The 25,717-nt window shown below is 45.2% G+C and overlaps 1 protein-coding gene across 2 annotated transcripts in view; it reads right to left on the bottom strand.

The window, feature by feature from the left end:
- Positions 1 to 1,126: 1,126 nt before the first annotated feature.
- The window catches only part of LOC101061256 (cGMP-dependent protein kinase 1), a 56,766-nt gene continuing 32,175 nt past the window's right edge, over positions 1,127 to 25,717 (bottom strand). For both annotated transcript variants that reach the window (XM_029835262.1, XM_003963963.3), the window contains exons 4-18: positions 21,909 to 22,014; positions 18,387 to 18,450; positions 16,303 to 16,380; positions 15,399 to 15,493; positions 10,985 to 11,050; positions 9,339 to 9,413; positions 6,243 to 6,339; positions 5,995 to 6,134; positions 5,551 to 5,640; positions 4,356 to 4,497; positions 4,079 to 4,242; positions 3,838 to 3,960; positions 3,701 to 3,763; positions 3,525 to 3,591; positions 1,127 to 3,436 (exon numbers count right to left, since the gene is read on the bottom strand). In XM_029835262.1, the coding sequence (XP_029691122.1) occupies positions 3,338 to 3,436; positions 3,525 to 3,591; positions 3,701 to 3,763; positions 3,838 to 3,960; positions 4,079 to 4,242; positions 4,356 to 4,497; positions 5,551 to 5,640; positions 5,995 to 6,134; positions 6,243 to 6,339; positions 9,339 to 9,413; positions 10,985 to 11,050; positions 15,399 to 15,493; positions 16,303 to 16,380; positions 18,387 to 18,450; positions 21,909 to 22,014 (1,469 nt within the window). In that variant the 3' untranslated portion in view covers positions 1,127 to 3,337. The remainder of the gene's footprint in view (positions 3,437 to 3,524; positions 3,592 to 3,700; positions 3,764 to 3,837; positions 3,961 to 4,078; positions 4,243 to 4,355; positions 4,498 to 5,550; positions 5,641 to 5,994; positions 6,135 to 6,242; positions 6,340 to 9,338; positions 9,414 to 10,984; positions 11,051 to 15,398; positions 15,494 to 16,302; positions 16,381 to 18,386; positions 18,451 to 21,908; positions 22,015 to 25,717) is intronic.

Genomic DNA, 25,717 nt, shown 5'->3' with positions numbered 1-25,717 from the left:
CAACTGGATTGAGACAAATCTGCGTTTCAATTTGTGCTGAGACATTAAAAAAGCAAAATAAAGAGGTCGTTCGGTGCAAACTGATCATTGTTAAAATCTTTATTGCTGGTTAAAACATCAGTTTTCCTTCACAGTGTGTGTTTCTTTGTGAACCTTAAAAGCTGTTTGGTTACTGAAGTCTCTTTTGACATTCAAGTAGCCGTGTGAAGACGCTGATTGAAGTCACTTGCGTCGATTAACCACTTCATTTGATCCTTCTGATTGAAAAGGGGGGCAATTATTCTCCAAAGTGTTCTTGATTACACCAGTGGCGGACATCAATGTCTACGCGCACCATTAAGGGGTGTGAAAAGTTTACTGAATTAATGGACTTCCGTGGTGAGGCCTTTCAGGGCTGACTGGCACTTTGAGATTAAAGGCGGATTTGTCTCTGCCTCTGACCTGAAGGGCTCCAGCTCTCCAAGGGGAAAAAAAGGTCATAATCAGTCGCAGCATGCGTTTTAAAAACTATTTAATTGACTTTTTTGCCTGTTATGAATGAAAACAAGCGGAGTGAAGCAACATTTGCTCAGGTTCGGACAGGTGCGTACAAGTGCGTCTACGCGATCTTCCCGAGATCACAGCACAAGCACGTCATCTGCTGGTCACCCAGCCCACGCCTGAATGTGGCGCTCGGTGTGTGCGTGCATGTGTGCGCGCCAGACACCTGACAAACACTGTAGCACTTTGCACGTTCGAATTACCGTATATCTTTTGAAGTGGAGCTTTTATCTCCACTTTGGTAAATGTCAGTGCCGGTAAGGTGAGCTCCTTTGATGCACTTCCACCCCCCTCACCCCCCCTTTGATCATTCACAAGTGTCACCCTGTTGTTATGACTGAAGCCATTCCTCTGTCCTGCCCGAGATTTCTTGTGCAAACAAGCATTCCAGCAGGGAATCTGAATCATCTGATGAGCGTGACACCAAGGAGATTACACGGAGCTGATTCCTGAATCTTCATCAGTTCGGTCCGGGTTGTTGCAGCTGCAGACTTGCTGCAGCGCCCTCTTGTGGCAACGTTTAGAAACAACACCCTGACGCCTTTATATTCAAAAAACAAATGAGACAGACACTGCTTAAAAGTATTTTTTTTACTCTGTAATTTTTAAAAATCTCGCACGTGGCACTCTGCAAAATCAACTTACAGCAGAATTAACAACAAATCACAAGGCAAACATCTGGTAACATTGCAGAAGGCGGTCAATATAAGACTCCGAACCAGTGGTTTGTAAAGTGATGGCGTACATAAGGCTTTGCGATAAACACAACCTGCTCTTATTAAAATAAAACACGTGGTCTCTCGACAGATGTAAGGTTTCCTCCATTCCACTATAGTGATTTACAAATGTGCGTCAGCTGATTGCTGGGGGCCAAAATATGAGGTGATCATTTAAATAAGGAGTTGTGGTCAGTGTGATCATACTCTCAGAGATTGTCAGCAGTGGTAAACAACAACCTTGATGGGTTCAACGGACGCTCTGAGCTGCAAATCATTCATGCCTTTCTACAGAAGATGGAGTCAGATGGTCCCGCTGAGGTATTGATCGACTGGATTATTGATCACTTTTTATTTGCAGCGATGGTCGTCATGGGAACATTTTCTTATGTATGAAGAAAAGCACGTCATTGCAGCTCTGTTGAGGTATGGCGGAGGTTTCAGAAACAATTTGTATGCCTGAAGATGGTTCTGTCAGCTAAGCCAACGGCGAATTCAAAGAAAAAGTACAGATTACTGAACCATCAGATGGAGAGAAGTCCCGTATCCGTGGTGATTAATGTGATGATTAATATAACAACAGGTGAGAAGCAGCCATCTAAAAGGACACGTTTCTGAGGTGTGTGTGTGCTCATGCAGCATTGAAAAGGACTTGTGATGTTCAATTTGTATGCCATTGATTTAAGGCACTTACATTTCAGATTTCATGTGGTGGTCTTTGGAGTGATTTAATGGTGCTTGTATCTGCGGCGCCAAGATGTGCCTGTCGCGCAGCGGAATTATCATTATCATTTTCAAGTTCCGTAAGGTGTTTTGCTCCGATTGCGTAAGGGATCAATTTCCCCTCAGAGGATTTAAGGTTCCATGTGTTGATGGAGAATTTCACTAAGCACAATGCAACATGGTATCAAATAATATCCAACAAATGTTCACCCGAGTTTTGACAAATTTACACAAACCTCTAATTCTCGGAATAAAGAAGCCAGTTACGGAAAGAAGTTCATCACCAAAAAAAGAAAAAAAAGGAATCAAAATCAAACTCACTATACAAAAACAATAACCATACTGTCTTCTGACCACTACTTAATATAACTGATCAATAACAGCACCAAAAACATTGAAACCATGTTCACAGTTGTGTCAGAGCTGTACAGGGGTGGACAGAGGATGAGGCATTAGGGCATAAAGTATTTAAAAGCGTGGTTAAAAGCTTTATAAATAACAGAAAAACATGTGTTACTTCAACTACTGAGGCTCAACAAACTACGACGGCAGATATTCTCAGTCTTAAGTGCATAAAAACACTATAATTCATGGATCTTCTAGCAGTTTGTCAGCGTGTGAATTCCCTAATTTGAGGCAGGGCACTTAAAAAGTCACCTCTCTCTACCGGACGCACAGTGTTTGTGCTTTTCAAGCTAACGTGATGCGAGTAGTTTTCCTTTTCACGCCGTTGTGTCCGTGTGTGAGTGCAACTTTGAATTTAAAATGTTCTGTACTGCACATGCTGCTGCCGTCAGGATGCCGCAGAGTGAAATCTGCCACGCTCGGGTCAATCTTGAGCACTTGAAGCCAGTTTTTCTTGCCATCTACAGCGCGTTGACCTCTGTAAGGTCTCAGAGGTCAACATCGGCCTCTAGCTGCACATCAACAAACAGAAACCAAACAAGGAAGGACCCTCGGATATTGCCGAGTCACCCAGGATGATCAGCCTCTCCTCTGGTTGAGTGGTCCGTCGTATCTTTGTTATCCCCATCTGTTGCATGTGTGTGTGTGTGTGTGTGTTTCTGTGACGTGTGTGTATCCCTGCACTTTCTTTGCCTTCAGAGCCAAGGGTGAGACAACACCGAAGAAGTGCTACAGCCGTCCCATTATAAATGCTTGATCCAGCGCCACAGTGATATAAAGGCATAACGGTGACCCGGAGGGTTTGCCATCCAACTTCTCATCTGTATGCACTCTTTTCTTTAATTGGAGGGTTTTTTTCTTTTTCTTTTTCCGTTTCAACCCCGCAGGCCAGGTCTTCGTGACGGCCTCCAAGCAAACTAAAGAAGGGAGAGTTTCGGTTGCTGAAATGGACTTCAAAAATCCACGTCCCAGCCAGAGTTGTCGTCCGGGGGCGGGTCTTCCTTGTCCTCTGGGAAGTTGTCAAAGTTGCTTATGTCGACTGCTGATGTGACCTGGTGGACGGAGAGCAGAATCGTTCAGAGAAGCTCAAACGGCAGCATCGGCGTTCCTGAAACCCCACTGAGGGGAAGGCAAACTCACGGTAGGGATGATGGGAGGTGTCAGCGTCCCCTTCTTCAGTCCCTCCCAGTTAAAGCCCTCAAACCATCTACAGCAGCACCAGTAACACACAGGCATTAAATGGCCACTTAAATATTTAACCAGACAATCGTATCATCAGGAGAAATTTTAAAAAACTTGTTGATTGACATGCGTACTTGTGCTTTTGGATGTCTTTGACACCATTTTTCAAGTTTCCTAGTCTTTCCGAAGGATTATCCCTACAAAAGATAAACAAATGAATATCTAAGGTAACTTCAGAGCTAAAGAAGATAAATGAAACAGAGAGGCTCACCTGCATAGCTTTTTGATAAGGTTGGCAGCATTTTTGGTAATTTTCTTTGGGAATTCAATCATGTCAATACCTCTCAGGATGATGTTGTAGGTTTTCATCGGATCGGGGCCAGAGAACGGAGGGCTGGCGAAAAGATAATAATTCTTTACGTGTCAGTGTCACAACTCAGGTTATCTCCTTTAATCTCCAGTGACATGAGGCTGGGATGGGCTCCAGCGTCCCCGTCCCTGTGTGCACGTACCTGCCAGTTAAGAGCTCAAACATGAGGATTCCCAGGGACCAGTAGTCGGCTGAGATGTCGTGGCCTTTGTTCAAGATGATCTCTGGTGCTACATACTCCGGCGTCCCGCAGAAGGTCCACGTCTTCTTCCCAAACCCGATCTTCTTCGCAAAGCCAAAGTCGACCTAAGAAAAAAAAAAATTCTACCTCAATTACTGTAACCAGAAGGAGGCTGTGAGAGGCGGCATCATTTGTTTGCAGAGAAAATCTGGTTCGGATTCTGCTGCTTTCAAATTACCAGTTTAGCATAGCCCCTGTGGTCCAGTATAAGGTTCTCTGGTTTGAGGTCTCTGTAGATGATTCCTTTGGAATGCAGGTAGGCGAAGGCCTCCACCACACAAGCTGTGTAAAACCTGGTTGTGGAGTCCTCAAAGGAGCCCCTGCAGAGAGCAACCAATGAGACGGATGGACAGACTGACTGACTGCTGAAATTAAACAGCTTTGCATTTGAAATCAGCCTTAAAGTACCGTAATTTCTGGACTATAAGCCGCTACTTTTTTCCTACACCTTAAACACTGCGGCTTGTGTGTAGATGATACAAACGTATATTTCAAGGCAGCTGCATTACAGACACTGTTAGAAAAAAAAAGCATTTACCGGTAAAATATATTTATGTTGCTAAGCGGATTAAAATAAAGAAAAGTTAAAAAATCCTGATGTGATAAAATTTGGATTTAAGGTCTCTGTATAAACATACAAGTGAAAAGAGTGGCTGTTGTTTCTTACCTGTCTGTCTGTCACTCATCAGTGACTCGTCTCTTACGGTAATAAAAACATCTACCGGTACTGAATGTTTTCGATCTAATTTTTCATATTACTTCGTGGGATACCTGCGGCTTAAAACCCGGGGCTGCTTGTATAAGTACAAAATTGATTTTCTTTCTAAAATTAGATTATGCGGCTTTTAATCGGACCTAAAGGGTTTCTACCTTCTTCCATACGCGTGCGTTGTGTGTGTGAGCGGATAAACAAACATACTCCATTGTCCCCATCACTTCTCTTCAATCCTAAGCTGACAGCTACAACTAGCAGTGCTCCTCTGGCCGGGCATATAAAAGCATCAGGGCTCACTAGGTTTGAAAAGAGATGCTAAAAGCATCCACTTAATTGTTCCTGCATGTTCCAGGATGCCAGAAACCCAGAAAATAGGCAAATTATAATACAATAGGCCATAATTACACAGCCAAACATTAGACAAAACGGGTCAGGCATGTGTTTTCCTGCACGGTTCAATTTCCCATTTGCATATTTCATTACTCTACTCGTGCTCTGGTTCACTAGAGCTCAACGCCAATTAACCCGATCTCTGGACGGACTCAGAAACGTTTACGTTCCTCTCATTGTTGCCTAAGGCCTCAGATATCAACACCAAAACGGGGTTTAAACCAGCTTGTGAGTTTTGGATCCGTAATTTAGGAGAAGCGGAGCTCACCGATCTCGGAGGATGGTCCAGAGCTCTCCTCCTAAGCAAGCTTCCATCAGCATATAGAGGTACTTGCTGTCCTTAAATGTTCGATACAGCCTGCAACAGAAAATACTGATTCATTTTCTCGAGCTCAGATCATAAAAGGAGATGTGGCTGCTTTCACTGATGAAAACAGCCATGCGTAGGCCCCCGGGAGCTCCCCCGGTGGCATGTGCTTGTAACTTTTCCAGGCAATTTTTACTCTCGCAAACAGCCAGACTTCTTACTCTCCGGTATTGAAATTCTTGTCTTGGTGACACGTGTGATAATAAAGAGATCAAAGTCAAAACCCAGTCCTTGTCCAACCGGGTTTTCTGAACCACCAGGTCCAACCTTGGTTTCCACAGGAGGACAGAAAACCCGGCCGGACTGCGACCGGGTTTTGCCGTCCACCATCTCCATGAAGCCTACCTAACGATGAAATCAGAGTGGGCCTCCTGCATGATGAGTTTCTCCGAACGAATGTGCTCCTGCTGTCTCGTGTCCACTATGTGCCGCTTTTTCAGGATCTTCATGGCAAAGGTTTTGTTTTCGTCGCTCTTGAGCTGAACCTGCAGTCGTCCAGGAATAAAGAAAGGTGACAGCCGGTTGTACCGTTTTTCCTTCTTCTTTTCTGGCTGAATCGATTAATGCCGGTGTCACGCCGCGGCGTCCCCTACCAGCTCGACGCGGCCAAAGCCTCCAACCCCCAGAGTGTCGATGATGTTGAAGTCGGCCAGGTTGAGGTTGAAGAAAAAGGCGTTCTCTGCTTCATACCTGTCAGGCCAGGAAGAAAGGGAGAATGTGGGAACAGGATTTAAAGATGACACGGCGGATAAAAGAAGAGATAATCCACTTTCAACATCCTGAGACGGAACATCCATCCGTACTCCGCTCATTTGTTTGCAGATATTACTGGATTGGTCTTGTGGTAATCTGTCAGGGGTGTTATTATCAAGGATGTGGAGATTTTGAGACGTTTGGGTTAAGTCCCGGTAAAGCTCTCAGCCTCTCTGGGAGCTCCCAGTTCGTCCCCGTTCAGACGCAGAACGGCCCCAAAGCAGGGCCTTTGTCAACTGTCAGCCCCTGGTGAAGATGGGCCTCGGCTCTGCCAAAGAACACCCCGCTGTTCTGCCATCGCAGCTTTTTGATAAGGTTCGTCCCCGCGTCTTCTGTATTATCATATGATCCCTTTCAACAGCTCGGCCCCTGGATCAGCGGGGCTTAGGACAGATCTGCAGGCAGGCGGCTCTTTTCTGGGTCACCCAGAACAGTCTGTCGCTGCCTCGTCCACCAAAATAGCTCAGAAAATACGTTTATCACACAATCCGCAAAAAAAGATGATTTGTGTGGACAGGCCCATTGTTCTTAGGGTCTAGTGAAAGGACCGTATGTCACGCCACACTTAGACGGTCATCTGAGTTGACTTCCTCAAATACCTCCAGCAGTTTACTGTATCTACTAAATGGAACAATAAAAACTTTTTCCTAAGCTGCAGACCACCGAGTAAAGAGGTGCCATATGGTGGCGTTTTTATGAGCACGGTCTTCGACGTGTCTTTAGAAAAGGGTCAAGTTTCTAGTACAGCTTTTATTGGTTTATTTTAGTTCAGAGGCACTACAAGCAGGGTGGAAGAATTGCCAGGTAATCCCCATGTCTTATTCCCTCTCCCCCATCTGGAAACTGGCCAAAATCCAAAGCTGGTCTGTGCTCAATAGACAGTCAAGCAAGAGAACATGAATTACTGTGTGTTAAGAACAGGATTACAATGATATGCCAAGGTGACTGACTGACTGACACATGGCCGCAGCAAAGGCCCAACAGACTGTTTTTTGAAAGTTCTTGGAAACATCTTCTTTTTCAAACATTTTATAGAATCCTATGATAAACCCTCTGATGTTGTGGTTACATTTTAACCAAATGAAAAACTGTTTTTACAGCTACAGATGTAATAACTCCTATCAACCAGCAGATGGCAGCATTGTCCCGTCACACGTTTGAGGACAACGACGCAATAGTTTACGTGCCAAACGGCAACCACTAGGCCAAACTATAAAATAAAGCTATTGTCTGCTCAATGCACAATCAACCTCTTGCACAAAAGAAAACATGGGGCTGGAAAACAGAAACCAGTTGTGGTTTTAGCACTATAAGTTTTAAAGACCAGCAGTGTACCAGCCACAGTCTTGCTTTACGTTTCAACTAAGTTTAAAAAAAAAAAAAACATGCTCTGAGGCTCCGAATGAACAAGAGAAGCAGGAATGAATACAAACAGATTTAAATTTCCATGCTCGTGGCTACAGCGTTAATGGAATTAGGGCGCAAACATCAACTTTGAATAGACGTCTAAACGCTGACCTTGACTGAAAACAAACTGAGCTCAGATGTGCTCTAAAAGGCTGCGTTCAGACTTGATTCACCGTGTGTTTATTTCAAAGCCTGTTAAAAATAAGGAGGGCTGCAGTACGCCGCCGTCCTCTGTGGGTCAAATATCACCCCAGTGCCTTATCAGCGAGCGGATGAGGTCATAACACAGTGACGTAATCCCCATGTGTCTAGGAGTGTATAAACGCACATGTCAGATTGAGAGCATGCGTGCGCCCGTAGGTTTCTGAAAACCTCATTTTGCTCTGCTGCATTCTTCTGAGTGCAGTCAGACTGGAGGCAGGACGGCATCGCTGACCTTCTAGCCCACTCACATCAAATGCCACAGTTATTAACCAGTGAAAGGGCGGTTTGTTGTCCTCCACACCTGCTCAGCACGCCTCATCTCCCCCCATCAATCTTCATCCACAGAGTTTTCTCGCAGGCTGGTGCAAGTCAATTACTTACCCAAACACGGGATATGTGAGCGCCACATGCTCCGATTTCTGAAGTAACATCAATCATCGACTTACTGACATCATTCGATACTCTATAACGCCGCACTTTCACTCGGGGTTTCTGTCGGCGGCTAAAAATTAAGATTTCATTGATGCGGCCACATGACAGCAGTGATGGATGGCTGATATTCACTCTGCTCCGCCCGATACGATCAATAAAAATGTGCGGAGACACCCGACTGTCGCAGGAGTCTCCGTCTTTGTCTGCCACCCAGAGCGCTGCTGTACGCTTTCTGCGCGCTGCTCATCCTCCGTATCCAATTAGAGGCAGCTTTTATTGCCGTCGGATCCAAATTCCGGATTTCCTCACAAGACACAAATGTGTTTGACTGGGGGGGTGGGGGCAACAGACGCGTGCAGGTACGCCACCTTCGGCAGGGCGGCGGGGAGCGGGTAGACGGTCTGTTGCAGCCTAATTATAAAGAAGAGAAACTCCTCGGTCTGTCTGTCACAGTGACTGCAGTTATCTTCTCCTCTTTGCTCTGACTTGCTAAAGGCGACTTGGTGCTGAACCCTCCCGGCCTCCCCGTCCCTCCTCGCTGCGTCCGTCCCTGAATGCACCCGTAACCACGCACAGCGTGAGCCAGGCCTGAGGCAAAGCCAGAGCGAGGCCGCCTGGACCTGAAGACGCCCATTTGACGACCAGCGTCTAGCACAATCGATTTAGTGTTCTTTTTAAGGAGCCACAGAAAATAGAGGAATCTCAACTCCACCAGAGAAAGAGGCGGAGGTCGTAACCTCTGCCCAGCAGGCATTGTGGGTATTATGTAAGCTGCTTAAAGGGACAATGCAACAACAAATGCATCTGTTCCAGAACCAAATTAATGGCAATGCCTTAAATAATAAATGATCTTGATCTGATTCACGCCTACTCAGAATGTGGGAGGGTCTTACTTGGCTTTGGCGTCAGCGTCCTCGTGGCCTTTGCTGGATACTTCCTCTAAACCTCCAATCAGGTGCTTGAAAGAACTGCAAGAAAGACACAAAATACCAGAAGACGTGAGCAAATGTGTCTCACACAGACACACACACATGCCCAACAAAACAAACAAACAGGTCACACTGACAAACACTTTTTAGCCTTTCCTACGCCTGAGATGCTGACACACACACAGACACCCAACACCAAACACATTCTTCTCTCACATCTCACCAGTTTACCCTAAATACCTCCCATCCCTCCCCATAGAATATCGGTGTGATCCCAGTGCTGTTAACACTGTGTGTGTGTGTTGGGAACACCCCGACGGTGGCTCAGCAGTCGGGAAATGTGATGTTTACATCCCAGAGTTAGTTTTAGTTGGCCGTATAGAGGGAGGGTTGGAGCGGCCTGCATCTGGCTTCCCACCTGTAGACGTGGAAGGGCTTTCCAGCCGATCCCTGCCGCTAAATATGACACAGCTCAAATTATCTCCAGGATTCTTCATCTGAAGTGACTGCTGTTGCTGAGATTAGTGCGAATGAGTTAAGTCGGAAATAATCAGCTACATTATCTGAAATGAAATCCAAGCTGCATTAAGAGGAGATCTCACTTGACTCATTTTTCCTATGAGGAATTAAGTTCGGAAGGCAAAATCTCAAATATCCGAGCAGATTGACGGGGAGATTTCATTCAAAGCTCATAAAGCTGTCAGCCAGAAGATGAAACGCAGCACACGCTGTTGTTTACTCCTGTTGAGACCATAATACCTGTGAGCTGGGAACTGTTGCATCTGTTGTCAGCTCCCTGAAAACATTTTTTTTTCCCTAGATCTTATCGCCGTTCCGCCTTTGCACATCCTTCTGTTCCAATGCCATTCCTGCAATTACTAGTAGCTCCAAACCGCCTGGGTTAGCCTCCATTTACTACAGGCAGGAATGATAACAAACATTATGAATACAACTAAATATTAATGTGCAACATCTGCACCAAACTGGCCAGTGCCTGGACCGGCAGTAACCAGCTGAATGACAGGAGGAGTGAAAGGCAGTGGTTCATCACCTGGGCTAGAGGACCCACTCGCTATGGCCTCTTTTAGTGCTGAGGATGGCCCACTTGAGCCTGGACTGTTCCCTGAGGCCACAGGAAGGCTCTGAGTAAGCTGATACCATCCAACCCCCTGCTCCACCACCCCCAAATCTCCCATCTGTCTCCCTGTTGTCACTAAGCACAATCTTAAAGGGAACAACACGGTAAACATACCAATGAAATGTCAAACCGTGTTAGCGATATGTTAATTATAGGGGAGATTTGTCTTCCCTGCAGCGTAAATGCTAACGTTTAAGTTCAATGGGTGTTTGTTTTTGTTTGAAAACCATTTGTAGGCGAATAATCACAGGTCTGGACATTGGAGGGGGGTGTATAGGGAATGATGTTGTTGCCCTTTATGAGCTATCAGCATTCCAATATGGCCCGCAGATGCACAAACATCCCCCACCTGGTTTATCGAATTCAAGATCGTTCACTATTTTTAGGCAAACAGTTTAAGCCGAGCCAGCCCTGCACCATTGGTATTCTCCTACATTTATTACACAGGATAATTAACTTTGCTGATACTTACTCTCTGTCGATGACCAGACAGGTGACCGCCTCTGCCGCGATGACGTTGGCCGTCCTGATGTCCTCCCTGGTTAAAGACATTATGCAAACATTACGATCGATGATAATTCAATCACACATTGCTCTACATTTCAGATGCTCCCTCAGAGCCGTAATGGCACAACAGCAGCCGCACGTCTCATTCAACCCCCATGCTTTCAACGACGAGGGCAGCGAAAACATGCGCCTCAACAGGCTCAGCCACTGTCATTACTCTTTATCGCAGCTGACGGTAAGATCGTCGTCCTCTGATAGCGACGATTCCTCAGAGTCACCCCAATCGCACGACTCCTCCAAATCTGCATCCCAGGACGTCATCCTCGCCACGTCCTCCTGGGTTCCTTTATGATTGTCTCTGCTTATGAACCAGCGTGCTGCCCTTGGCGACGGAGGACAACGTAAAGCCAGGAGTGGTGAGAAAGCTGGGACAAGAATGACTGTTACAGGCAGAACCCCGAGGTTTGTCCCATTGACGGATTAGCTCAGGTCCCATCTCTCAAAGCAGGAATACCTTTTAAAAAAGGATCATTCTGACTTTGAAATCCTCATAGAAACAAAAAAAAAACACTGCAGTCAAGTGTTAACAGCCACTCACACTCTGTGACTCTGATCTGAACACCCACGTACGGCAGCCTATTTCAATGATCCGAGGTGAGAATTCCTTCTTGCGAGCTGCCAAACTCTTCGTGCCTCCCCTCTTCCAAACACACACATGCCTGACAAACTCATATGCATTTGTACTCCTATCTTTGTGAGGACTTTCATAGATGTAATACATTCCCCAGTCCTATATTTTAGTCAATTAGGGGACGCTGAGACACTGAGAGACACAATCAAGCTGCCATGCCATCGAGACCAATGTGGATAAAATACTACCTTATGGTCATAAACTCCCCAGCACACGTGCAACTGCCAACTAACAGCGCAGAGTTATGGAGAGGGAGTGAAGAGGGATGGGAGCAGGGGAGAGGAGGTGAGAAGAGAGAGGAGGAGAGAGATAAGTGCTGTTAGGTGAGCAGGTACTCTCAGGAGAGATGTGTCTTCAAGGGCTTTTTGAAGGAAAAGAGGGTCGCCCCTGCTCTGATAGACCTCGGGAGGTGGGTCCACCATCGGGGTATGAGAATAGTCTGGATGGCCGTGTCTGTAGAGACGGTTCAGTGGATGAGGGTGAGGATTTCTAGTGACTTGAACTTACTGTGGGCAGCTATAGGTAGCCAGTGGAGCTTGACCAGCAGTGGGGTGATGTGTGTGTGTGTGTGTGGGGGGGGGGGGGCTGGTGGGGACATTCATAGAGACATAAGAGAAGAGTTATATTCCAGCTAGCGCCACAGACGGGGATCAAAGGAAAGACCCTCCTAAGTAGTGATGGTTAAATTTCCTTTAAACTAAAAGAAAACCCAACTTTGCTGGCACGCTGCACACTCTTCATCTACACCCTCACACCTGAGGGCGGATTAGAATCCCCAATCACTGCAAACTCTACATGCAAGCAGAATCCAGAAGGTTTGGGGCAGCGACCCAACACCACCTGAACACATCTCACCTACCAACCCTCCTGTGTGGTATTTAAATTCATGTCATGAAATACTCGAGCGCCCAAATGCTTTTCAGATGATGGAACATGTTCTGAGTGAGGCATTCGCGTGCAGGATTATTATTATTTGTTCTTATGTTAATACTGAGCAGCACCTCTGGCACACACAAACACACACACACACACACACCAGCTTTCTCATACATAATGATGAGCTCAGGCTCCTTCTGTTACCCGTCTCATAAAAGGAAGTACAGTGTTTGTGTCATCAAATAACCACGGCGATACAGCGATACACGACCCTCGGGGGAACAGACAAAGCACCACTTATGTAAGCATAACTCATCTCAACCCTGAGCGCTCACGCTGGGCCAAAGAGGGCTCTGCACACGTTAATTGTGGCGCAACGAGAAATGAACAAGGGGAAACAAACAGACACGCGGACACACGCTCAACCACAGACACACTAAAAGCAGCCGGGTCTGGAATGTTCTTCGGACCTAAGCAGGAGGTGGGCCGCGGTGTTGGTTTCCACCAGATAGCTTAGATGAAACTTGTAATTGGATGGTGATCTGGTGTCCTGGGAAGGGGGTTAAGAAAATAACTACAGGCTGGAGGTGTGGCAGTAGCGCTGAGCTGCAGTAAGACGAGTAAAGCCGGGATCAGGTTGGGACGGGAAAGAGCGGGTGGACGCGGATATTCAGCCAAGTGTCGCAGCCTTACTTTAAACATGCACGTGGCTCCGTTGCTTGAGGCCTTGCAAAACAAAACAAAAGTACCGTTGCCTTCAACTCTACAATTCTAGAGTTCTCCAGGCAATTAGCTGCACATTGTGAATTCTGCATTCACTTTCACCTGTTTTTACTTTCTCATCTTGACTGCTTTATCCCTTTCAAGGTCACAGGGAGGGTGCACATATGGACACTCCTGGATGAGTGGCCTGTTCATTGCAGGGCCCTATGCGATCAACATTTGTGGGTTCCATACCTTGCTCAAGGGTACCGTGGCAGTGCTCTGAAGGTGTTCTGGCATCTTCCCCCACTACCAGAACACCTTCCAAGTTTGGTCTGCACTGGGGCTGTAACTGTAACTGACTTGGTACAACAGAGGTTTTATGTTCCTCAACTTCCAGAACTGTGTGTAAAATGCTGTTGAAAATGCGGGAACACACGCTTAAAAGAGCACAATCAGAGGAACACTTTATTGCCTTCTTAAGTAGTATATTCACTAATGCAGCCCCCACAGAACATGGGATGGATGGATGGATGGTCCTGTGTAGGACTGAACCCCCATTCACAGAGTACCTGTATTCACCCCAACATTTAATGCTACGGTTGGCCCTGCGTGGCCAGCAACACCCCACAATGCAGTTAAAGCATCAAACTGGATCTCATGTGTGTAGGAAAACTCACCAATACACATGTGAACTCAGAGGAAGCTTACTGATCAGGCATTGTAGCCCCGAGAGAGCAGTCTTTGATTTGTAAATATGATGTTGTCGCACATCAAAGGTGAGATTCTAAGTTGGACAGGGCAGCCTTTGAGGAGCCATTGAGTTTGATGAGCAAGGACACACATGCACAGTTCTAATGTGAAAAGGTGGCCAGCACAAGTGCTCTCTGATCAAAGGCCTGATTTTAAGATGGTCAGCAGCGCTGTCGTTCAAATTTGAGGCCCACTTGACCATCAAAGGTGGAGCCTTGATTACACCATGACACTCCAGGACAAAAGACATCCATAACAAGCAACACGATAATGACGGCGAGCAGATCTTTGCGCTGACACGGTGCACATTTGAGGGCGAGACAAGACTGAACAAAGCACAAGATGCACTCAAAGGTGTCTTGTGCTGACAAACAACAAGAATCGTGTTCATAGAGCTGCAGAACGAAATGTGACGGCACGTTTGTGCTGAGGAGAAATTTGAGTGGAATCTGTAAAAGTGGAGTCAAAAGTATGGTGTTAAATCAGTGCTCCCCTCACGCAACGGCGTATTTTAAGGTCTCATTCCTGAGGAAAGTAAAAAAGTCTAATTGTAACTAGCTGGGGCCTCTGCAAAGGGTGGACCGGACCCCCCCACCCAACTCTCCTGCGTATAATTTAATATGCCCTCATCTTCTCTGTTTTTAAATTTTTTATGGTAAAGCTCAGCCATCTGTGCCATTACAGCCGATTACCCAGCTTCCATTATCTTCCCTTTGAAAGAAAAAAATATCTGGAATTCATTTTTCAGGAGAGCGCTCTCATTTAACTCAGATCTCCTTGAATTTGTGATATTATTGCATGCCCTTGAGACAAGATTGATGGCCTGGGAGCTCCTGTGAGGCGGCTCCTTCCCTCAGTGTCCACAAGATGGCAACATCATCTCTATTTTCTTTACACTGACTCTCTGTGCATATAGAGCCATGATATTATTAGGGGTAGGTCCATATGGTGGTGAATAGTTTTGTGTAAAAGAGACAGCTTCTTTTTGGTTTGATAAATCCTTATGTCTCTTTCATCAGCAATTATACCATCATACAAATGTTCACCACACTTTTGCATTCACCCAATCACAGTCGCATTCACACACTGGTAGCAGAAAATCAATAAAACATCTGGAAAAACCATTTGTGCTCTCTTAATTTAGCTTTCGGTGGCTGCAGTAGATCATTATAACGCACAGTTGTGGTTAAAATAAGATACGTGAGTGCTGTAAAATGAGCAAGAACAGATGGAGTAGATGGGTTGAAAAAAGAAAAGAAAACAAAAGAAAAGGGATGGGTGACAGTCAACACGATAAAACAGGGAGAGGGAACCAGACTGAAATTGGAAGAGGCAGATTTATTACACACATTCTTACCCTTGCAGAGCTTTCTCTCCGAACCAGTCTCCTTTCCCGAGGCTCCGCAGGTAGACGGGCTCTCCGCTGGGCGAGTCTTCCCTCGTCACATTAACCTGCCAGGAGCACCAAATGTGGGGAGAGGACACTTAACGATCAGCCTGACAGGCACTAATAAAGATTCATTTGGCTCTTCCTCCAAAATAACTAAATTTTAACACACGCACAAAACAAAGAAATCTGCAGGGAAACACAACTGATCACTTCATTAACCAGAGGACGTGCAAGCGATTGCACGCTCCTGTGTCAGAGCACAGAACAAATCAAAGCCTTGGGGCCTCAATACATATTAAAGAAAGTGAAAGGAGACAGTCCTTATTATCAAATGGAGGACCTTGTCTCCATTCATGCCTTTGAACCCCTGTGCCAACTTTATACTGGGCCTTCATCTTTTGTGGTGGCTAAAATCCTGTGTTAGCACGTAAGCCCCTTTGAGCTGGACGACGGTTTGATCATCGCATACAGTCATGACAAAAATAATTACGGGGCGGGGGGGAACATTGATCGTCAGAGGCGAGAACTAGAAAAAGTATGAAAGGGGGAGGAACGTGAGCATATTTGTCCAGGCATCCACCTGCAGCGATGTTGATGCCGGACAAGGAAGTGAGTCACATGCGCTCTGTGTCAAAGCTGCTGCCCATGGCGGCGATGTGAAACGAAAATGACTCCATTCCCATTTCCCCATCTCGCCACAACCCACGATGAAAGAGCCGGTGCTTCTGTCCCTCCGATCTCCCGCGGGGACGACGTACCTGCCTCCAAAAAGTACCAGGCCATCACTTTACTTCAAAGGCGGGCTGTCTTTTCCCGTGTTTGCTGCCCCATCCCGGGCTGAGAGGAGCCGATAGTTATGCTGGATGCTCACCTTTCCTTTACTGATGATGAAGAAGGTGTCTCCTCTGGCTCCCTGTCTAATGATGTACTCTCCATCTTCGTAATGTGTCTGTCAGGAGAGAAGGCCACAGAAGAATGCTTTGAATGTGCTCCTTTTTCACACCTGGTGACAAACTTGTGCTGAGAAAAATGAGCCCCAGTCATTCAAAACAAATGCTTCATTGGTTATACAGGCAAACCATCTCCGGCGCTCATCCGCCAACAACCAACAACTTCTTGAGCTGCGGCTGAAAACCTTGAATAAGGACAAACAGGAAATCAGCTCCTTTTCAAATGAAAGAATAACGTAAGTTGTCTATTCACTGGAAGTGGCTCGCTGGACAGGGTTGCTGGAACCCAGTGTCGCTTAAAATGAAAGAGAACACACACACAGAAACACACACACACCGTTCAGGATCTTGAAGACATCTTGTACACTGTATATAGGGGGCAGATGTGATGTGGCCGGGGTCGTTTGTGTCAAAGGTCAGAACGGAAGCACAGTATTTGTGTGTTTCATCACCAACTCCAGCGAGGACAACATTCGCTTTTTACCTCTATTCCCCCCAAAGCTCGGCCTCCCCACATAATCTGCTTGACATTTCCAGGTTTGTCTCCTCGCATTCCTCACACCGAGCTGTGAATCACTGCTGAGGAGTGTCACTCAAACAAGAGCTTCTTGGTAATAATGGGCTGATGCTACAAGGTTTAGTTCTGGGTTATTTGTTCGACTGGCAATAATGTCGGCCATTTTTTGAAGCAAGCGGGTCTCCTTGGAGAGGCAAGCAGGTAATAATAGTTCTTAAACTGGATATTAATTGTATTTGTAAAGAATAGGTCACGGAGGAGAAAGAAATTCCAACAATTATTCAAAGGTTTCCAGCAATTTCAGATGCTGCCACTTGTTGAAAAATCTGTCAAAGGCTCATTTAATGAGGTTTCAAAGAATTAATGCCTTGTCCAAAAGGGAAGACGCATTCGTCAGCCCAGTTAAAAGAATGCCGAGAATGTCCCGAACCCTTCAGGAACATTATTCTTTTCAATACAACGTACATGCCACCACGGGACTAAAACTTAATTACATTAACTCCTTAAATCAATTTAAGGGAATATTTAAAGGTCTTTCTTAAAGCGCTTTTGCTGGCAGGTTTGTTTGAAATAACGCTTTTTAATTTATCTAGTCCAACTGACAGAAGAAAAATGTCGGTATTTGAGCTCTGATTCAGTCATTCTGGATTATCCAGCTATTGGGGATATAGCTGGTGGGGAGTAATGTAGACAATTTTAATGAATTAAATCTAATTCAAATGCATTTAAAGCTATTGTTTGAGACTCTCTCTCTCATGAAGGTGGCAATAATTAATAAACATAAATGGTGGGAATAAACCACAATGGTGGAAATAAACCACAATTCTCAATTAAATCACATCTGGCATTAATTTAGAGGGAGCTTCAATATCAGAAAATGTAAATGAGAAAGCTTGTTGTTGTGGAGACGTGCTGTAGGCACCTGCGGCAACCAGAATAACCGAAATGCACGAACAGCTTCACAGCTTCAACATATATCATCCAGAATAACAGCAGCAGCACCTCAGCTATAAAGCTGTTCACGACATCAACCTTTGTTTGGATTATGGTCGAATCAAATGTTCTGCAAAGCTCACATCTGTAGCTGTTTGATATCTGTGAGCAGCTAAATCGCTTCTTTCATTTGGCCTGAATAAACATGCTGGTCCAGCCAGCTGATATAGCTACAGCATATTGGGCGCAAACAGAAGTTTGAAGTTGGCGTATTTTAGTTAAAATGGTAAAGGCTTGATCGTTCCTTTGGATCCACATTAGAGACCTCCTGTTTCTCAAAAACAGAACCATAAATCCCTCAACCGGGCCTGTTTATTCCATTAATCTGCCAGCTAAAACTTTCCATTATCTTAGTTAATCTTCTGGAACGACCCTTGTGACCTCTGACGCCGCAATAAACTATAGTGGCCGTATGGAAATGGTTCCATGTGCGGGAAGTCTTTGTGCCCCTGGTATCATAAAGGTTTAAAAATAATAATAAAAAGGAACCTTTACCTCCTCAAGGACATCTGCAAGCTTGCTCAGAATGTCTTCCTGCAGGCCTTGGAACGTGGGGACGCTGCAGGAGAAAGACAAAGCAGAGAATTGCATTCCCATATATGAAACAATCCTGAAGTCAAGCATGGAAGAAAGAAAAAAGCATCAGCCTTTCCAGGAATAACTTTTTCCTTCCTAATTTAACACAATGAAACCAGAGCTGTGATATAAGTTGCAGCAAAGCCGCATGAAAATCAATATTAGTCCACCGGAGTCCACATCACAAACAGCGGCTTCATATATGAGCAGCAGCTACAGGTTCAACACCAGTATGCTTTCATATCGTTCCACTGCCTCCCCGGCAGTCTCGGCGACTGTTGCACATTATCGCCTCTACAAAATAAAACCAGCCAAATGTTTATCAAAGAGTAAAAGAAAACAACGTGGGTGAACAAAAGCACGTATCTCCTCCGAACATCTCCTGTGTTTGTCTTTGTTTCCCCTCATTTTCCACACTTTATTACAGTAATCTCAGCCATCTCGTCTCAGCCTCCAGCCGCGGCGCTGGCTGTTGTGTTGATGTTTCCTCGACAGAAGCGCAGACTAATCAGCCCGGCGCTTGACGGATGAATGATGTTTTTGTATGGAAAACATATGGAGTTTCAGTCCCCCGAGCTGCCGCGTTGTCGGCGAACCGGCGGCTTAAACGTGTTACAGCAAATGGATTAATTATACAAAGCCGTCGGGGAGGGTGATATTACTTCTGCGATGTAGCGTGACGTAGCTGTGAGGTGGCATAAGTTCGCATGGTGGAAGCAGGAGGGGGTCATGTTTTGGCAGGATTAGATCATCTAAGCAAGCAAGTGGCTGACAGGTTAAGCCGACAGGCCACAAATCTACTGGTCTTACTGGAGTCTCACTCCTTGAATGGAGGATTTACATATTCACCCTCACTTTCTCATAACGTCTCTATATCCAGTGTTGATCTTTGTTCTTCTCTTGAGAGCCAATGTTGTACATAACCACCTCAGGACCGGGGATAGCGGATAATTATCAGTCATTAATGATAATTATTATTATTATTGCATTAAAATTTTTGAAATTGTAGCTGATTAAAAAAACAACTGATAATGATGGCTTTCTCTATTTAACAAGCTTTTACATTCCAACACTGCAGGGGGCGCAATAACAATCCAAGTGATGCCTCCAAACTGTGAGGAGAGCTGACCTCAAGATTTAAGAAAAAAGAACTTTTATGTCACCTAAAAACTTGTCATAATGACAGCAAGGTATTAAATATTCAATAAGGGTTTCGGGGGGGTTGGGTGTCTAAAATCTATGAGTGGATCAAAACTGCTCTTTAATTTTGGATTTAAAAAAATCAAAACCGGAGGGGGGGGGGGGCGTTTCCTGCTCCCGTGTCACATGTTTACATTACGATCTCTTTTCATCCAAAAACCGCAAACACGGCATTATCACTAATCTTAACGGCAGGTAATTATCGGCTGTTGTTATCAGCTCAAAAGATTCCATATCGCGTATCCCTAATGAGGATTAGAGAGCGCGGAGTGGAGTGACGCGGGCCGACGGGTGTTTGTTCGTAAAGTGTAGCTCTTTAATTAGATCTGCTTCTAGGAAACAGAACAAAAATATCATTATCTGCAGCGTATGTTTTGAATTATCAAGTCAGTATAAATCACAAATATCCCCCAAGATACTCACTCATAAATCAAGCGCCGATCCAATCTGCTGCATGAGTATTATTAAATATTTACTTATCTGTCAGGCAAGAGGAGAAAGGAGGGAGCTATCATATAGCACATGCTTGTGCAGGCAGCAAAGATTGCTTCATGTCTTTTTATAGAAACAACTAAAACGAGCCTCGGTTTAAGACAGGAGTGTTTGTCTGTGAGATAAGGGAGGGAAATATGTCTTTGCTGCTGCTGTTTTTGAAAGTCTGCAGTCATCTGAGAGCGTAGCGAGGCGGCCGGGGTCAAAGTTTCATTACCGCGGTGACCCCCAAATACCAGAACGTCACACAGCACTGGAAAAGTTGTAATATTCCACTTCCTTTTCGGCCCCATGGCTTTTCGCCTTTCAGGGTAGCCGCTGGGAAATGATGCTAAATGCTGTTTTCAATGCAACCGGGCGGGTGAGTCGCTACCGGAGGAAGACACCGTTTCAGCCAGACACCGTGTCAGACCTGCCGCATCAAGCCTTGCAATTCAGCAAATATCTCCCTGATTCTTCTGATTGAGGCCAGTGATGCAAGCTCTGGTTGTTGAACTGTTGCAAAGCTTTGCTCCGACCAGCCTACAGCTGGGGCTCTGCGGCCAGATTCTCCAGATGTTTGAACAGCATGTGGTGAAAATTTCGGGGAATTCTCGCTTCAGATGAAGGAAGGATGTCGGGTCACAGTAGGGTGAGCATGTAGCTGAGAGCTCCTGTCTCGTGGTGAGTCCTGGTCTCACTGCTGTAGTTGAGCTAAAGAAAAAAAGTTCCTCCTCTTCTGATGACGGTCGGGGTGACGGCAGAGCGGCCGGCTGACAATGACCTTTGTGTCTTCCAGGAGGCTGACTGGCGCGACATCAGGGAGCCAGATCACAGTTGGTTTGGCTTAAGAGCCTAAAGTATCATTCTTGTGTCCAAACCCTTAACACATCAGGACTGAGCTCACATCGGTCCACACTGTTGATATGTAGATTGCTATGAGCACTCCGTGAACAGGCTGTCGCTGAACATGAGGAAGACGCATATCCGCCGCTTCCAAACGAAATAAAGACAGTCATCACGCAAATATCCAGGACCAGATGGATCATTAAAGGCTTAAAATGAAGGACTGGGTGCGGCCATGTTTAGCCACGTCTTCCATCATTTCGCTAATGGATTATTGCCCTGAACATCTGATATGCTAAATGGTGGAAATGCGAATCGCTGGTTGTCTGCTGTAGCCTCGGAGACGAGTGATTTGTGAACTTGACAAATAAGCCGTGTTGAGAAGGTGAGAGGCTGCGGGAGGAACTTCTACAGTCAGCTACAATCGGAGTCTATATGTGTGGAAAACGTGGCATTCCTGCTTTAACTGCCCTGATGAAGACTAAAATGAAGGGCAATGAAAAGAAGCAACTCTGGCTCATACATGTTAACCACCACGCTGTTCCTCATCTCCCCTTCTGTCATATAGTTCCTGTGTAATGAAAAAAAAGAGCCTGCAGACGTTTTAAGTGATAATAAGGTTCTCCGCAGAGAGTTTAGGGCCACAACTCTCTAATACAGGAGCTTTATAAATGGAATAAAAAGCTTTAAACACCTCCAGTAAGAGGCCCGCTTTATAAATGGAATAAAAAGCTTTAAACACCTCCAGTAAGAGGCCCGCTGAGGACACTTTCAGCAGGATGCATCGAGATTAACATGATCGGTGAGCTCACACGTGCATTCAGGAATTAATTCTGTTAATTCATTTGATGCATTTCAGATCAAAGGTGTCCTGAGGCCCCCGGTGCCTCTGCAGGGGAGGGGCCAGTGGCCCCGGACGCTCACCTTTTCAAAAACTCCATGTACTCGGTCTGCTTGATGAGCCCGGTCCTCATCATGATGGTCTGGAAACACTGCCGGTCGATGGCCCACAGCTTCACATTTGTAAGAGCTGGCGGAGAGGGGAGACATTAGCGGCGTCATTAAAGACAAATATCACCCTCCAGCAATCAGAATAATATAACGGCACATTAAACATGCCCTGAAACTTCTTTAATGCTCGATGCATGCATAATATACCCAACCATCTTGGTTGGCTTATTCACTTGCTTTTGATATTGATCTATAAAATAATTGTAGTTGCTTCACTCTGTGTGGAGGTGAACTTAAAAAATAACCTTTTGTGGGTTTAGTTAAATTTACTGTTGTGTTCTTGTGTCTTTACAGCTGCTGCCATTGGGTGGAATTATTTGTTGTTATGCTTTACGCTTTGCTTCGGGCCAGAAAACTGACTTCTGGACACCATAATTTGAGATTGTTAAAGGGCAACAAACTTTCGCATTAAACCCTGAGTGATAACGGTGCTGTTTAAAGTTTCACCTCACAGCACCCCTCACGTTATTCTGCACTATTTCCTTGGAATTAATGATCCAATTAATCATGTAGGCTCTGCAGAGCTGGAGGCATGAACTAAACAGTGTAGCACCCTCCACACAGGTAAGAGCTGGAGTTCAAGAAAACAAAATTGAACGGCTCTTTTCTTCACCTTTCAGCACTTTTCACACAGCACTTATCCCATCGTGTACGACTGATGCCTGATTTATTGGGTCTTAACGTTTGTTGGTCTTTTTAGCCCCACAAATCTCCCCTTCCGAGGTTGTTTTTCATCAAAATATGCCTCGTTTCGACTGATCAGCGCTGTTGACTGCTTTCTTTTCAACAGAGCAACAGACTTCTGACCCACACATGAAGGATTTTAGAATCTCACATTTCATGGACAGCACTGGGCCTTGAATGCAGAAGCAAGAATCCTTCACCCTGGTAACAGTGACATTAGTTCCTGCCAGCAGAATCCAGCAGGAAAGTTGTTGTGATTGATTTATTCTTTAAAAATTCTTTTTAACTGGCCGCTTTGAGCCCCTGGGTGTTCTGTGAGAGAGAAAGGTTGTTTTATTTTGGGAAACAAGAATCAAGGCGACAGCTAACAGTTGTGTCAGGAGAGACGGGAGGCAGCGAGAGTAGATGTAGCCGTTGGTTTGTGGAAAAGAACCCTTCGATCTACGAGACTCTGTTAGAAGATTCTGCGATAGACGAGCACAAAGATAAATCCCCTGATGGAGTCCAGACACCGCCGGTAGCGCCCATGCATCATGAGCGAGGGGGGAACACTGCCCAGATGGTTCATCGAGGACGGAAAACAGCAGCACAAACAGCACGAACTTTTTAGGCTTTGACAGGCTGGTGCATTCGGCAAGAACAGCTGATATTTCTTATATACATGATGTGGCACAAGGAAGTTAAATAGGGCCAAACCACCCAGAAATGTCCTCATTCCAGACACATCTTAAACAAGAGTGACTCAAAATTCCGCACAGCGATAGAATTGTTTAGACATCCTGAGATGTTCTCTGCTGTCCTCCAGCTTTACACCCAGCGTTTCAGTACCAGGTTTAAAAAATAAGGTCCTTATTTACAATAAAACCGGTCACCCCCTGTAAAATCTGGGTCATGATATATCTGTTATTATAAAACAAAATTAAAAAACCCTGCTATCCTAGGAAAAGCAGAAGACCAAAATGGGTCTGGAGAGAACTTAATACACCACCCATCTAATTTGTACCCCACAGCAGCATGAGTGGGAGGTTAGCAGCAGCTGCCCACTCTGCACTGTGGAGTGAAGTGGTTCAAGATGGAGCACAGGGTGCTGGGAAATAAAATATGGAGGGCGCCCGCAGCGCAGTAGGTAAGCATATTATTGGGAGGCCTGACTAAATTGCGATGAGACTCGGGGAGCCAGTTAGGCCGTAGTGAGAGTGCAGATGAATGTCTTAATGCTGTGTTGTCGGCCATTAGGTCCAGGTCTGGAGGAGGGTTGTGGTCCGCAGAGGAGACGTGCAAACGTTTTTAGGAGGTTTTTAGGAGTGGGTTGAGTGGACCGTGAACGCATCGCGAGCAAATGCACGTTTGCATACAGGCATTACTAAAGCCTGTGTCGCATTTAGGTTTGCAGCTGAAAAGAGGTCAAAAGGTTAATAGATTCATGGACTGTGGGTTATTAAAACAATTATATGTCAGCTGATGCCTGTAGCCTGTATTATGGCATCATGAAGACGGGACAGAATGCATGCACTCGTTTATTTATTTAAAAACATTAACCTTCACCAGCAACATGAAACCAGTTTATTAATGTTAGCAAGTTGGAACGAGAAGTGGGTCCAGACGTCGCGGCGCGTCAGTGTCAGGGCTGCACGAACGTCTTCACAGACACTCACATTTGAAGGCTACGGGGGTATTTTTGTGGTTTTTTAATGACGCGCCGTCTGTAATGCGACGAAGGAGAAAATGAAGGAGTCATGGCGGATCGAAAGAAAACTTGTTAGCTGCCTGTTTATCAACGTGAGACATTGTTGGCATGGAAATAAGGTTACATTTGGATGATGATGATGAACGTTAATAACAGCTGAACCCCAACAGCCACGCGGATTCATTTTTGTTCTGTTTGCTGACAAGTCTCAGCAGTTAATTTGTGAGAGTACAATCCGTCTGTGTATCGTGAGTCACGTACTCCACAACTACTTTGCTCAGAGTGGTGACTAAAATGCCACAGAGAGCGAAATATGAGGCTGCGAGTGGAGTTTAAATTGCCATTAAATGCGCGTTAGCTTTAATAACCGCTTTAATGACTAATGTACAGTATGGTGCTGACCTTTAGGCATTTCTTATTGCAGCGTGTTGCAGAGCTCCATCAGTCCTCGGAACACCGCACACTGAATATTTCTCTCAGGAAAAAACAAATGTCAACACCACAGCTTCCACTTTGCTGAGAAACACTCTCAACACAGGACATTAAGTGGACAGGTTGTCAGCAATCCGAGTTTCTTTTTGCCCCCGAAAGCTCTTCTAAATTGAATGTAACGCCACCTCAGAATAAAGAAGGCCTATTCATAGCCGAGCCGCCCACAGCTGAGCACTTTATGATTGTCATTTGATTGTGCTCATCCTTCCTTTCCTTCCTTCTCCGCGACACAACGATCGTAATCCATCACCCTGCAATTTATACCAATACAGCAGATCGATATCTTTGATCGTAACCACTGCAGACTGTACCGCAGCAGGAAAAAAAAAACAATTTGTGTTTAAGGTCAGGGGAAACGGTGACGGATGCAGCTTTCCCACACAACAGATACCCAGGAGGGGGCCTGAATACGGTGGAAGGCCTCATTTATTAGTTTTAGTCATCGTCATAATTCAATGTAAGTGAATTTCAGCCACAGGAATTATGCAAATGCTCCATGTGTGTTTGTTCTTGTAATCTAATTTTGTTCATCAAATTAAAAATAAATATAGCTTGAGAGGTCTTCTCTCCGGTGACGAGCAAATGTTGATATGTGGGAGAATAAAATTTCAGTGGGGCTCCAACCTTGTGAGTTTATTCTTAGCCGCACACATTTAAGACATATGCAAACAGGTCGTTGATAAATTGAGGCTTTTTCGCTGTTTTCCAACTGTAACATTTTTTGGGGGAATTTATTCATGGACCAACAGCAAAATTCAAAGGGTGTTTCAGTCAAATGAGCCTGAAAATGTATCATACCTGGAGAAACTGATATTTGGGACAGGGAAAAACATTTAAAAAGTTGTTTTAAGGTCTTGAT

This window comes from Takifugu rubripes, chromosome 4, assembly GCF_901000725.2.
Source record: "Takifugu rubripes chromosome 4, fTakRub1.2, whole genome shotgun sequence".
Classification (NCBI taxonomy): Eukaryota; Metazoa; Chordata; class Actinopteri; order Tetraodontiformes; family Tetraodontidae; genus Takifugu; species Takifugu rubripes.
Note: the sequence above shows the minus strand (reverse complement) of the source record. Positions and strands in the feature narration are given on the sequence as shown.